The sequence below is a fragment of the Loxodonta africana genome, chromosome 8 (assembly GCF_030014295.1).
Source record: "Loxodonta africana isolate mLoxAfr1 chromosome 8, mLoxAfr1.hap2, whole genome shotgun sequence".
Lineage (NCBI taxonomy): Eukaryota > Metazoa > Chordata > Mammalia > Proboscidea > Elephantidae > Loxodonta > Loxodonta africana.
The window spans coordinates 119574166-119588736 of NC_087349.1; the positions used below are offsets into that span (position 1 = coordinate 119574166).

A 14571-nucleotide genomic window follows, 5' to 3' on the forward strand; every position below is an offset into this window, starting at 1 on the left:
TTTTTTCAATGATACACTATCAAACACAACAACGGATGGAAGAGAAACAGAAAACAAAATACATAACTGGGATGGCATAAAAGTTAAATACGTTCATCAAAAGACTATCACTGAATGACACTATAAACCAACTAGGCTTAACAGACATATACAGAACACTCCACCCAAAAACAGTACAATGTACATTCTACTCCAGCGCACATAGATCATTCTTCAGGATGGACCACATTTTAGGTCACAAAGCAATTTCTGATAAATTTAAAAAGAATGAAATCATACAAAGTATTTTCTCTGACAACAATGGAGCGAGGCTAGAAATCAATAACAGAAAAAAACCTGCAAAGTACACAAACATATGGGAATTAAACAACACACTATTAAACTACCAATGGGTCAATGAAGAAATCAAAAGAGAAATCACAAATTTATTAGAGTCAAATGAAAATAAAGCACAACACATCAAAACTTACGGGATGCAGTGAAGGCAGTACTTAAAGGGAAACTTACAGCAATAAACGCTTACATAAAAAAAGAAAAAAGATCTCAAATTAACAGCCTGACTTGACAACTCCAGGAACTAGAAAGAGAGAAACAAACTAAGCCTAAACCTGTCAGAAGAAAGGAAATAACAAAGACCAGAGCAGAAATAAATAAAATAAAATAAAACAGAAAAACTATAGAATCAATAAAACCAGAAGTTGGTTCTTCGAAAAGATCAATAAAATCGACAAACCTTTAGCTAGACTGACAAAGAAGAGAAAAGAGGCAAATAAGCCAAATTAAAAGTGAAAGAGGAGTCATTACAACTGATGTGGTAGAAATAAAGGGAATTATGATGGAAAATTACGAACGACTGTACGACAACAAACTGGATAACCTAGATGAAACAGGCAAATTCTTAGACGGACACAACCTACCTAAACTTACTCAAGAGGAAACAGAAAGTCGCAATGGACCCATAACAAGTGAAGAGACTGAATCAGTGATTAAAAACTTCTCAAACAAAGAAAAAAAGTCCTGGACCAGACGGCTTCACTAGGGAGATCTACATTTAGAGAAGAATTGACACCAATACTGTTTAAATTCTTACAAAAGGCAGAGAAGGAAGAAATGCTCCCTAATTCATTCATAAAGCAAAGATAACCCTGACACCCAAACCAGATGAAGACACCACAAAAAAAAGAAAACTACAAGCCTATATGTCTTATGAAAACAGATGCAAAAATCCCCAACAAAGTTTATGAACAGAATCCCACGGTGTATTAAAAGTCAGACACCATGACCAAGTGGGATTTATTCCAGGAATGCAGAAATGGTTCAACACTAGAAAATCAATCAATATAATACACCACATCAAAAGAACAAAGGAAAAGAAACACATGATCATCTCTCTGGATGCAGAAAAAGCATTTGATAAAATCCAACACCTTTTCTTGGTGAAAACACTAAAGAACACTGGAATAGACAGGAAATTCTTCAATCTGATTCAGGGCATGTATGAAGTGCCAGCAGCCAACATTATGCTTAATGCAGAAAGACCGAGAGCTTTCTCCACGAAACCAGGAACAAGACAAGGGTATTCCCACTCTTCACCACTTCTATTCAATATTGTATTAGAAGTCCCAGTCAGAGCAATAAGACAGGAAAAAGTAATAAAAGGTACCCAGATTGGGAAAGAAAAAAGCAAAATTATCTCTATTCCCAGATGATATGATCCTATACACAGAAAATTCCAAAGAATACAGGAATTTAGCAAAGTTGCATGATACAAAGTCATCAAACAAAAATCAGTTGGGTTTCTATACACCAGCAGTAAGAAATCTGAAAGGGCAATTATGGAAACAATTTCATTTATGATAACATCTAACAGAACAAAATACCTAAGGATGAAACTAACCAGGGATGTAAAGGACATATACAATGAAAGCTATAAAACACTGCAAAAAAAAAGGATTTAAATAAATGAAAAGATGTTCCATGTTCATGCATTGGAAGACTTATTACTGTCAAGATGTCAATACTACCCAAAACAATCTACAGATTCAACACAATCCTGATCAAAATTCCAACAGGCTTCTTTATAGAAACAGAAAAACTAATCCTCAATTTTATATAGAATGGCAAGGGGCCCTGAATAGCTAAAGCAATACTGAAAGAGAAGAATGAAGGAGGAAGACTCATACTTCCTGATTTTAAAACATACTATAGCTACAGTAATCAAAACAGCCTGGTACTGGTATAACAATAGACAAATAGAATTAAAAGTCCAGGAATAAACCCACACATCAATGGTCAACTGACTTTTGACAAGGGTGGTAAGTCCATTTGATGGTGAAAGAAGCGTCTCTTCAACAAATGGTCCACATGCAGAAAAATGAAAACAGGATCCATGCAGCACCATACACAAAAACATATTCGGAATGGATTAAGGACCTAAATGTGCAAACTACAAACATAAAATTCTTACAATAAGCAGGGGCAATGGTGTCAGGCCTAGCTTTCAACAATGAATTATTTAATATAATAACAAAAGCACAAACAGCAAACGACAAAATAAATAAATGGGTCCTCACAAAAATTAAAAACCTGTTCATCAAAAGACTTTACCAAAAAAGTGAAAAGACAAGATACGAGTGGGAGAATATCTTTGGAAATCATATACCCAACAAGAATTTAAAAACCAAAATATATATAAAACTTCGACAACTTAACAAAAAGACAACCCAATCATAAAATGGGCAAAGGACTTCAATAAACATTTCAACAAAGAGGACATTCAAATGGCCACCAAACACATGAAAAGATGCTCAGCATCATTAGGCATCAGAGAGACACAAATCAAAACCACAATGAGGTATCATTTCACTCCCAGCCCTGTTGGCACAATGGTTTAGGGCTACAGCTGCTAAACAAAAGGTCAGCAGTTTGAATCCACCAGCTACTCCTTGGAAATCCTCTGGGGCAGTTCTACACTGTCCTACAGGGTCGCTATGAGTCGGAATCGACAGGATGGCAATGGGTTTGGTTTGGTTTTTTTTAGGATGGCTAAGATTTTAAAAAAAGAAAAACAACAACTGTTGGCGAGAATGTGGGAAAACTGGAACCCTTACCCATTGACAGTGGGAATGCAAAATGACTCAGCCACAGTGTGGCAGTTCCTCAAAAAACTAGAAACAGGACTACTATCCAAAAACCCCAAACTCCATTGCCGTCAAGTCAATTCCAATTCATAGCGACCCTACAGGACACAGTAGAACTGTCCCATGGGGTTTCCACGGAGCAGCTGGTGGATTTGAACTGCTGACCTTTTGTTTAGCAGCTCATCTCTTAACCTCTGCACCACCAGGGCTCCAAAGGAAAAAAAAAAAAAAATCTCATTGCCTTTTAGTCAATTCCGACTCATAGCGACCCTACAGGACAGAGTAGGACAGAGTAGAACTGCCCCACAGAGTTTCCAAGGAGTGCCTGGTTGATTCAAACTGCTGAACTTTTGGTTAGCAGCCATAGCACTTAACCACTACGCCAACAGGGTTTCCACCAGGGCTCCAGAACTACCGTATGACCCAGAAATTCTGCCCTTAGGTGTATACCCAAAAGATTTGAAAGTAGACACTCAAAAAGAGACTTGTACACCAATGTTCACTGCAACACTATTCACAATAATCAAAAGGTGGAAACAACCTAAATTCCCATCAACAGATGAATGGATAAACAAAATATGGCACGTACACGCGATGGAATGCTACTCAGCTAGTAAGAGAATTGACGTCTTTATACATGCTACAGTATGGGTGGAGCTTGAACACATTATGCTGAGCTAAATAAACCAACCACGAAAGGACAAATATTGTATGACCTCACTTATATAAAAACACAAAGACAAGGAAAATGGACAGAGACCAAAATTTATTAGTGGATACCAGGGGCGGGATTAAGGATAGGGTTGCACAGCCAATTATTGTAATTGCTGTCAATTAGTTGCATACCTGTGAAAAGCTGAACTGGCAAAAGTTGTGTGATACACATATTAACAACAATGCCAAAAAAAAAAAAAAAAAGAGTAGCTGCTGAAGCTGCTTATGTACATCCAAACATCTCATGAGATTTGGTTTCTTGGTTTGGAGATTTAGGGTCATGGTTTCATGGGACATCCCAGCTAACTGGCCTAACAACTTATTTAGTGTTTCTGTTCTGCTAGTTTGTTGTGTAGTACGTGGGGTCTTAAAAGCTTACAAGCAGCCATCCAAGGCACAACAATTGGTTTCTACTACCTGGAGCAACAGAGGAAGAAGGACAGTCAGGAATAGGAAGATAATACAGAACGTATAGCTAACTGCCTACATGAACAACTGCCTCCTTTGCCATGAGACCAGAAGAGCTGGATAGTGACCAGCTACCATGACTTGAACATCTTGATCAAAGATTCCATAATAGAATCTTGATCAAAAGGGGGGGGGGAGGAGAATGCAGAACATAATTTCAAATTCTCATGGACTCTAGACTTTCTGGAGCCATAGAGGGTGAATGAACCCCTGAAACTACTGTCCTGAGATAATCTTCAAATGTTAAACCAAAAATATCCCTGAAGACTTCTCAAAACCAAACAACAGTTTAGCTTAACTAGTAAAAAAGGCCTGCCTTGAACATTATGCTCTTTTAAGAACTGTCTATATGGGACCAAATTGACAACAGCAACTCAAAAGATTAGATAGGAACCTTAGGGAACAGGGAGTTTATGTTAATGAGGGAGGAAAAATTCAGAAAATGAGGGTGAGAATGGCTGCACAACTCAAAGAATGTAATCAATGTCACTAAATTGTACACGTAGAAACTGTTGATTTTACTTTCTTTTTTTGCTGTGTATATTCCCAAATATATATATATATATAAAATTTAGGGAAAAAAATACCCAAAGCCAAAACTAACAGAACTAAAAGGAGAAACAAACAAATCCAAAATAATAGAGATTTTTAACACCCTCTCTAAATAACTGATTGATACAACTAAACTAGTAAGCAAAAATTCAGTAAGGTACATACAGTTTGTCAGTGTCTTACAAAGTTAAACATATAGTTACTGTATAATCAGGAATCCCACCCTACGTATTTACCCAAGAGAAATAAAAACATACACTCACACAATGATTGGTCCACAAATGCTCACAGCAGCTTTTTCATAATAATCCAAAACTGTAAAGAACCCAAACGACCAACAAGTGAACGGATAAACAAAATGTCATGGTCATAAAACAGAACACTACTCAACAATAACTGAGACATGCAACAATGTGAATGAATCTCAAAAAGATTATGCTGAGTAAAGGAATCCTTATACAGGAGTATATACTATATGATTCCATATGTATGAAGTTGTAGAACAGACAAAACTAATCCACGGTAGAAAAAAAAATCTGGACAGATTTCCTAAAGGTCTAAAGGAACTTTCTGAGTGATGGGGTTTCGGTCACACAGGGCGTACCCATTTGCCAGAATTTAGCTAACATTTTCTTCAGATTTGTATATTTCATTGTATGTGAATTTCACATTAAAACTTATAAACAAATGTTGAACCCTAGTTAATGATATGCATGCTCAAGTATTTAGACCGAAATGAACTGATGTCTGTAATTTACTTTGGGATTGCAAGGTGTAGAATCACTCTACAAAAAACAAAAAAGCTTTTTGGCCTTTTGGTCCTTGTTCCAAAGCCCCATCCAGTAGATGACCTTTACCAGGACTGGCTGAGGCCCCACCCTATGGTTGACCTTTACATGGACTGGCCTCTGTGCCCCGCCCCACCCCAACTGACAAAAACCCTAGACCTGGAGGCTCAGATGGACTTCCTGACTGAGCAGTGCCAGGAGAGGAGTCTGCTAGGGACCTGCGCTATGACCCTCCCAGACTGGGTAAACCTGCGACAGTGACAGAGGCAATGGCTGAGGGTACCAGAAGAAGCAGAGACAAGAAGCAGACCCAGATGGTGGGAGGGGAAGGTAAAGACCACCCCAAGTGAGAGCTGAGAGGAGCAACCAATGACGGAGCCCATCAAGACACATCACTGAGTGTCCTGTTGGCAAGTTTCCTGATGGGTGAGAATGAACACTGGTTTTCAGGAGGGTCCCTTGGAGATGTAAGCAGGTCCCCTAGACACTGAGGCCTCATGCCAGGACCGCTCCCGAACCTCCCCTTTGCGTATCTTCATTTCTGTTTATATCTTTGTTATTAAAGTTGTTATTGTGATTATGTTGTTTCCATGAGCTCTCTGTGACCATTTCAATGAATTATCAAAGCCAATAGAGAAACAACACCATGGGGAGAACAGCTGATGTCAGAAGCGGTGAAGAAGTTGGAGAGCGGAGGTGTCCTTGACCTCTGCCTCACAGGAATCAGCCTGGTGCTGATTCTTACCATCAGGGATGTCTTTTCACCTGGTATCCAAAGAAGTTCTCCTATTCGCAGAGATGCATCAGAAAAATAAGATGGATGCACGGCCAGATATGGAATAAAACAAAGCAAATGGCAGAATCTAGGCGGTGGGTTGGAAAAAGAGACAGTGGCTATATATTCCTCTTTCAGGGAGGGAGATGCTGAAGATTTATAGCATTAGGCGAAAGTAGCCTTAGAAAGGAGCCTTACACGTGGCCGACATCAGATGTGGAATGCGCAGGTCTGCTTTGGTTCCTGTATATGCCTAACAGCAACCCTCCTCATGGCACAATAGCTCAACGCTTGGCTGGTAACCAATAGGTCAACGGTTCAAAGTCACCAGTGGCTCTACGAGAGAAAAGACCTGGTGATCTGCTCCATAAAGGTCTGCAGCCTACAAAACCCCATGGGGTAGTTCTACTCTGCCCTACAAGGTCACTATGAGTTGGAATCAACTTGACAGCACACAGCATCTCCACCATATAATATAAACAAAGAAAAAACTGAATATTCTAAACCACACCAGACTAGATAGTTAGCTAGGACATATTACATACAGGAATTGAATTAGATTTTTTATTAAAAAAAAGAGTATGAATTTTAAACTATAGAATGGATAATAAAGACTTGAATAAAGGTTTCTCTTTTTCCCAAAGTTACAAGTAGTGACGTAAGTGAAGTGGTATCTTTAACCCCCCAGTGACACATCACATTAGATTTTCCTTAAGAACGGTAATAAAACAGGTTTTAGGCTGACCATTTTTCTCACAATTGTAGAATTCAACTATTCTTTCTGTCCTTTCTAAATTACAGGTATACTTTGCAATACACCACTGTAAGCCCTCACAAGTCCAAATTCCACTTCCTATTATGCTCATTACCTGGCATTGTCTTCACCGCATGCATGCAATGCTTGCGATAAAATGTCCTAACTCAACACAATCACAAACAAAAAACTGTCACTTTTCAGGTATACTTAGGAGAAAAAAAACAGCATTTTTGGCACTGGTAACAAGTTAAGGAAAAAAGCTCCCTTTTTTCTTCTAAGAAAAAAAAAAAAAATATTTAAACTGACAAATCCAAGTCTAATCTCCCTCAAAACTGAGTAATCATTAAAACTGAGAGGCTGATTTGAACTGCTGTTCTCAGATTGAGAGATAAGAAAGAAAAGGCAAAGCAATGGAAAGTGTGCTAACACAGAACCTTAAAGCCACAGACAAAGAAAGGCACACAGTCCCACTGCAGAGGAAGAGAGGCTGGCTCGCGGTCACGCCCAAGCTCGCAAAGCCGTAACAGGCAACTCTGGACGTCACTTGCTGTGACGGTACCTTAAACGCCAAAACAGCTTTCTCAGAACGCTTTATGGCCGTACACATCTTCCCGACCATGAAGAATGAGTGCGAAATGTACTGCTCCAACTAAGAAGTACTTGTTCAAATCATTTGCCACTTTGGGTAGCTCTATATCTAGGGCCCTGGTGGTGCAGTGGCTGAAGCGATTGACTGCTAACTGAAAGGTCAGCGATTTGAACCACCATCAGCTCCACAGGAGAAAGATGTGGCAGTCTGCTTCCGCAGAGATTTACAGCCTTGAAAACGCTGTAGAGTCGCTGTGAGTCGGAATCGACCTGACAGCAGTGGGTTTGGTTTCTGTCTAGGGCAACAGTGGAAACCAGGTTCTCATAGCCCCAGGTCTAGATTAAGACCCACCTCTAGGTGGCACCATTCACATGAACCTGTACTAGGGTATGCGGGAGTCCTGCAGCGAGCACGGGACCAGGGGCTTCCATTCCTGAAACACCACTCTAACTCACAGATGAAGCAAACTGATATCTGCGATTTGCTTCAAAGTACGTGGGGAGCAGGCAGTAGGATGGGGACAAAGCATAAATGAAACAAGGCTGCCCAGGCACCAACAACTGTTGACACTGGGGCACAAGGGGGTTTGTCATGCTAGTTTCTCTACTTTTGTATTTTCCACAATAAAAAGGTTTTTAAAATCACGCTTTAAAAAGTACTGTTACAACTTTCAGCCCTTTATTGTCCACTTTATGCTCCACTTTAAGCTCTCGAGGCCGGGCACGAGGACATCCGACTGTTTCCTCAGCATCCGTGCCAGACACTGCTAGTAAATAGTCATTAAATGAATAAATGAATGCATAATGCTCAAAAACCTCCCAGGCGTTCAGGTACACGGGGCCAAACCAAACCCTCACGCTGGACCCCAGGCCATGCCCCTCTTACGTCTGAACGTCCCTTCCACTGCTCCCCTATGGATTAGCTGACCTAGTTCACTGGTCAAAAGTACACATTTCAGCAAGTGCCCTCTCTTGTTCTCTAATTTTCCTTTCGAAACAAATGCAACGTCCCTAATTCTTCTTTTTATTCCCATACAGTAGCAAGCACAGTGCTGAGGATGCAATAGGCCCTCAAATAATTGGACGATTTAAATGTTGGCAAGTTAAACGTACATACTTAGTTTTGGCTGTTTACTTACGCTACAAAGTGGTGATAGGGAGGAGCAGCTGGGTTATTGCCCACGGGGATGAAGAAACTGTAAGATCAACAGTAACGGCAGTGACCACATCGACTGGGCACAGAACTCCACGGGGGCAGAGGCTGAAGATCCTTCTGGTCATCAGAGCTGCCTTACAGGAAGTACTTTATTGCAAGAGAACTTTTTTTCCTTAAACTATTCTTCTTCTCAAGTTCAGAATGACAAAGTAGCACTATAAGATTCTGATTTGCTTTCTGAACCCATTAAATTGTCATGTTCAGTGGGTTACAGAACCTGATGGAAGGAGACCATCATCTCCAATGGCTCCTGATGTTGGAAATTTATAAATATAATGTAAATGGTAACTCTGCAAACCAGCAGAGTGGTTAGCATCACCTTTGCAAGTCATTCTGCGTTTGCCTACTGGCCATCTGACTGGATCTCTACTAGCCGTCTCCTGCTTGGCTAAACTACCAGCCCTGATCTTCCTGTCTCTTCAGCCCAGGGTGCCAAGCTGCCATCCAAGAAGCACTGGGTAGATAAGACAAGTTAGAGCTGTTGCAAATTCTCCTGTCTAATCCATGACACCACTTGTGACAGTTATAGAATCAATTTAGTTATAAGATCAATTTAGTAGGTCATAACCAGCAATTTTTTAATGAAAAAATAAAAAATCAGAGTCCACTGCTTGTAGCAGTTATAAATACAATTTCTTTAAAGTTTTATTTCAACTATACGAATATTTACACAGACACACACACACACGCTGTATCTGTATAGTGGGTCAAATTGTAAAAGCTATATCTTTGTTTTGTTTTTTATTGTGTTTTAGGTGAAGGTTTACAGAGCAAATTAGTTTCCCACTCAATAGTTTATACACAAATTATTCTGTGACATTGGTTGCAATGCCCACAATGTGTCAGCACTCTCCCCATTACCACCCTGAGTTCCCCATTTCCATTTGTCCAGTTTTCCTAACCCCTTCCTGACTTCTCATCTTTGCTTTTAGGCATATGTTGTCCTTTTAATCTCACTGAGATGACAGTTCTAAGGAGCACTTTCCTCATGTGTATTATTGTTTATTTATAGTCCTGTCTACTCTTTGGCTGAGAGGTGCTCTCCGGTAATAGCTTCAGTTCCAAGTTAGAAGGGGGTCTAAGGACCCTAGTCTCGGGGGTTCCTCCAGTCTCTCTTGGACCAGTAGATTTGGTCTAGAAGGTATACCTTAATGAAAACTGCAGTTTTAAAAGCACTGATCCAACTCACACTCCCGAGCCCTCACACACACTCGCTTACTGATGATTCAGTAGGTATATGAACTGATTAGCTGATAACCTCGGGGATCTTTTCCCCCCACATTTTATGATGGAAATTCTCAGAAATACAGAGAAGTAGAGAGAACAGTATAATGTACAACCATCACTAAAACACCTAGCATTATCACTGAGCAACATTCTGTCATTCTTCCATTCATCCTCCTTCCTTTTCTAGTTCAAGTAAAACAAATCCTACAATCATGTTATTTCCCTATAAATGTCTTAATATGTATGTCTATCAGAAAAGACCTTAAAAAGCATAACAATAATACTACACCCAATAAAAATTCCTAATTCCTTAGTATTATCTAGAAGGCCCTGGGTGACACAAATGGTTAGCACGCTCACTCCTAAACAAAAGACTGGCAGTTCGAGTCCACCTAGAGGCTCTTCAGAAGAAAGACCTGGCAATCCACTTCCAAAAAGCAGTCGCTGAAAATCCTATGAAGCACAGTTCTGCTCTGACACACATGGGGTCTCCATGAGTTGGTATCAACTACTGGTAACTGGTTTGATTTGGTCTGGTTTATTATCATTTAATATCCACTTCAGGAGTCCCTGAAGCCCTGGTGCTGTACCGGTTAAGCACTACGGCTGCTAACCAAAAGGCTGGCAGTTGGAATCCACCAGACACTCCTTGGAAACCCTACGGGGCAGTTCTACTCTGTCCTATAGGGTAGCTATGAGTCGGAACTGACTCGACAGCAACAGGTTTGGTTTGGTTTTGGTTTCAGGAGTCCCTGGGTGTCAAAAATGTTTAAGCACTGGACTGTTAAATCCACCCAGAGGTGCCTTGGAAGTAAGACCTGGCGATTTGCTTCTAAAACGTCACAGCCTCGAAAACCCCACAGAGTGCACTTCTACTCCGCAAAATGGGGTCGTCATAGAGTCGGAATCAACCCAATGGCAATGGGTTTGGTTTTTTGTTACACTTAAGTCAGATGAGAATCACAGCTCAAGTCACACATGGGAAGGCTCCACTGCGCCTTCACCTGTTTGCATGTCCCAGTTTATGCTATAGGCATAATCCAACCAAAGTGTACACCTAAATTTCTTACAAAAAGGAATTACATCTAGACAGAATAATGTCAGGATGCAAGGAACACGGGTCTATTATGTAAACAGGCAGCCATATTTTCCAAATCCCAAACCAGGACCTGTGGTCTGAAAAGCACAAGTAGCTATGAGGACATCACAGCAAGAGAGTAGGCTCCTGTGAAGTCACTTCTACTTCCCTGGCCCTAAGCACACCTTTAGCAGCCGTAGACTTCTCTGCCAACACAACCACCACTACAGACTTTACTATAAGTGACCATCTCCCCACTGGTTCCCTAGGTCCCTGATTCTTCTCCGTATTCCCATCACTCATAGTATATAATAGGACTCAGCAAACGTTTGCTGGATGAATTATGGCTGCCCAAGGAAACCCCAGACACAAAGCTACCATAACTTTATGTGCCAGGACAAGGCTGTCACTGAGGCCACTTTATAGGAAATTCATTCGGGCCTATTAGTTCTTTGACAGATTATATTATCTCTAAAACTGAAAACAAAGGTTTTGCTTCTGTCCTGAGAAAAGTGGGCCACATTAGAACAAGCCGATAATTGCTGGATGAAACATGATGACAAGTGTCTGAATACTCTGGGAAAATCCTATTAATCTACATTTTTAAAGGATAAAATTTGCATGTTTTGAAGGAGCTAACTTAGAAATACAATTGAAACGTCCAAACTGTAGCTTTGTAAAACTATGTCATTATTTGTGCTGTGTAAGCTTGAATTTTTTTTAGTACGTTTTAAAAGTTATCTCTAATAATTTACGATAATGAAAATTACTTACACACCAATTTTCATGAGCTCAAGGTGAATTCACATGGAGTGGAGGTCCAGAGCTGGAGGATTCTGCTAGCCCGAGACTGGCAGGGTACAATATATAAAATGTGTGAAGTTGTGGCCTACATATGAATCCATGTCCCAAAGCTCTGTCAGGCCTGCCTGTGTGAAAATGAGCTCAGGCTAGTGGCTGGAATATGGAGAAAACACAAAACTCCTGACTTAGGCCACTATGCAACAGCTGATTATCTCCTCTAATAGCGACAACAAAATTAATCATTAACTTTGTCTATGCCTACGTTTTTCCACTGCCACTAATTCTAAAAATCTTAATAGCTCTACTGGTCTTTCACTTTGATTCCAAAAGCTTGGGACTGTCTTGTTGCTTCCCTTTGTCTCACTTAATTTTGCTGAACATTTTAAGGTTTCTACAAAAGCTGGTAGAATGCTCCAGGAGAAACTCAGTCAATTCCATCCTTCCCTGTTTCATCAAGTCCAGGTAGATACCTTGGTGGATTCACCAACAGGCAGGTGGGCCAGGCTCCAGTGGAAGAACTGCACACTCAGGAGGTTAACAGGTCCCTGGAATGCTGCCCCAGCATTCTATAACCTGGCTAGTTCTGTTATAGCAAAGCACCACCCCTAGCAGAGCATCCTCCACGTCAGGCACCACGGTGCCTGTTAGGGGAAGTCCCTGGGTTCCTGCCCCTGCTTTTCATCCCACTCAGCTTTCCTCCTTTGCAGTGCTCAGCACCTTCTGCACTGTAATACTTACAGACAAGATCACTCTCTTGGGCTGTTTTCCAGACTTAAAACAGCACTATAGGTAATCAGAGTTGACACTGCACTTAAACTAAACATGCAGGTTCATTATGTAACAGAACAATAGGTAAAGAAAGAGAAAAAGCATCACATCACTCATAAAAGAACACCTAGCTACACTTGACTTCAAATATAACCTTTTTTAACTGGGCCACCTTGTAAAGCAACGTGATGACTAATTATCAATTAGACACACTTTGCATTAAAGAGGGCTGAATGGTAAAGTCATAGTTGGGACTTACTAAAAATCTCTTCTAAAAAAAAAAAAACTTGTGCATAAAAGTGCACACACATGCATTTATTAAAAAGAGAATGATAGGCAAGACACTTAAGCAGATTATAAAGCATTTATTTGAAAACGATACAATTTATTAAAACCCAATTTCCATTTAATGATAGCTTATCCCACATCTCTTTTTAGTCTCTTTAAAAGGTTGCATTTCTTTCCATTACTCTAGGTCTGTAATTAAAGCCACATTTTAAAAACTACATAAACTAAGGGGCCTGCTGAACTATGTTCTAAATCCAACTGCCAAAATGTAAGTCACTGAAATCACTCAACACGCAACAGGCAACAGTGAGGGGTACTTAAAGCCAAGCACATCTTTTGCTTTTGCTTTATATACAATAAAGACGAAGTCAAGTAAACACTAAATGTTTCTAAAGTAACCTTACACTCAATTGGCTCTAAAGTACCAACCATTGAAACCTTTCTGGCCCCTAAACCGGTCCCATCTGTCTTTTCCCGCCCCCTCAACGCACGACCACTTCCTCTGCACCCCCAGTCTCTGACAACGCTGCCATCCCACTCACCCCGTGGGAGAAGGAGCGAACAGCACCGGGGTTCATTTTAAGGCCATTTGAGCAGATCTTGGTTTGGGAGCGACTAATTTTACTTTTTCAAGGAATGCTCTTTAACCAAATCCCAGAACTTGATAGACAGGGTAGGGGGGCCGCCGGGAAGGGAAGGAAAGGCGTTGTTCCTTCCACCACGCAACTTGTCCCAGGTTCTCCTCGCTCAGGACCACCTAAACTCCATTGTCCAGTGGACTATGCGTCCGAGTCCCCACTCGCTCTGACTCCTGTTTCTCCCTCCTCTGCGGAGACTGTGATTCATACATTCCTGTTTCCCCAAGGCCCCTAACCCGGGTAATCTCTCCCACCTTTAAAGTCCACGGCACTTCTCTTCTGCGCTTGCCTTCGAATCATCTCTGCACTTGTCTCCTCCCTTCCGGACCGCTAAGTCCTCGAGGGCATCTTTCCACCCCTTGAGCCACCCAGCAACTTGCACTAAAATCAGAGCTGACCCGTGAAGGGATCTCTTCAGTTTTCCCTTTACCACCCCGCCAGCATCTCCTATCCTCTTCTCGGTTGCCTCAGGCTCCCGGCTCCCCCCCGGCGTCCGACTCCGACCCGGCCCTTCCAACCCTCCCACCTTCCAGTCCCTCTCCGGGCACCTCACGGCCCCGGCCTCCCGAGTCCTCTCCTTCCGGCCTCCGACCCCGGCCGATGCCTGCCCTGGTTTCCCACTCCCACCCCGGCCCCCCGGAGGACGCGGCTGCAGCGCCAAGCCAGCCGACTCTTACCTTCTTCCCCTTCTTGCCCTCCTCCTCCATGTCGCCCACGTGCGGACCCGCGCGCCCAGCCCGGCCCGCCCCTCGGAGCCCAGCCGCCGCCAG

At 41.6% G+C, this 14571-nt stretch overlaps 1 protein-coding gene across 2 annotated transcripts in view; it reads right to left on the reverse strand.

Moving 5' to 3' along the window:
* The window catches only part of CCM2 (CCM2 scaffold protein), a 101500-nt gene extending 86929 nt beyond the window's left edge, over positions 1–14571 (reverse strand). For both annotated transcript variants that reach the window (XM_010598279.3, XM_010598278.3), the window contains exon 1: positions 14479–14571. In XM_010598279.3, the coding sequence (XP_010596581.1) occupies positions 14479–14508 (30 nt within the window). In that variant the 5' untranslated portion in view covers positions 14509–14571. The remainder of the gene's footprint in view (positions 1–14478) is intronic.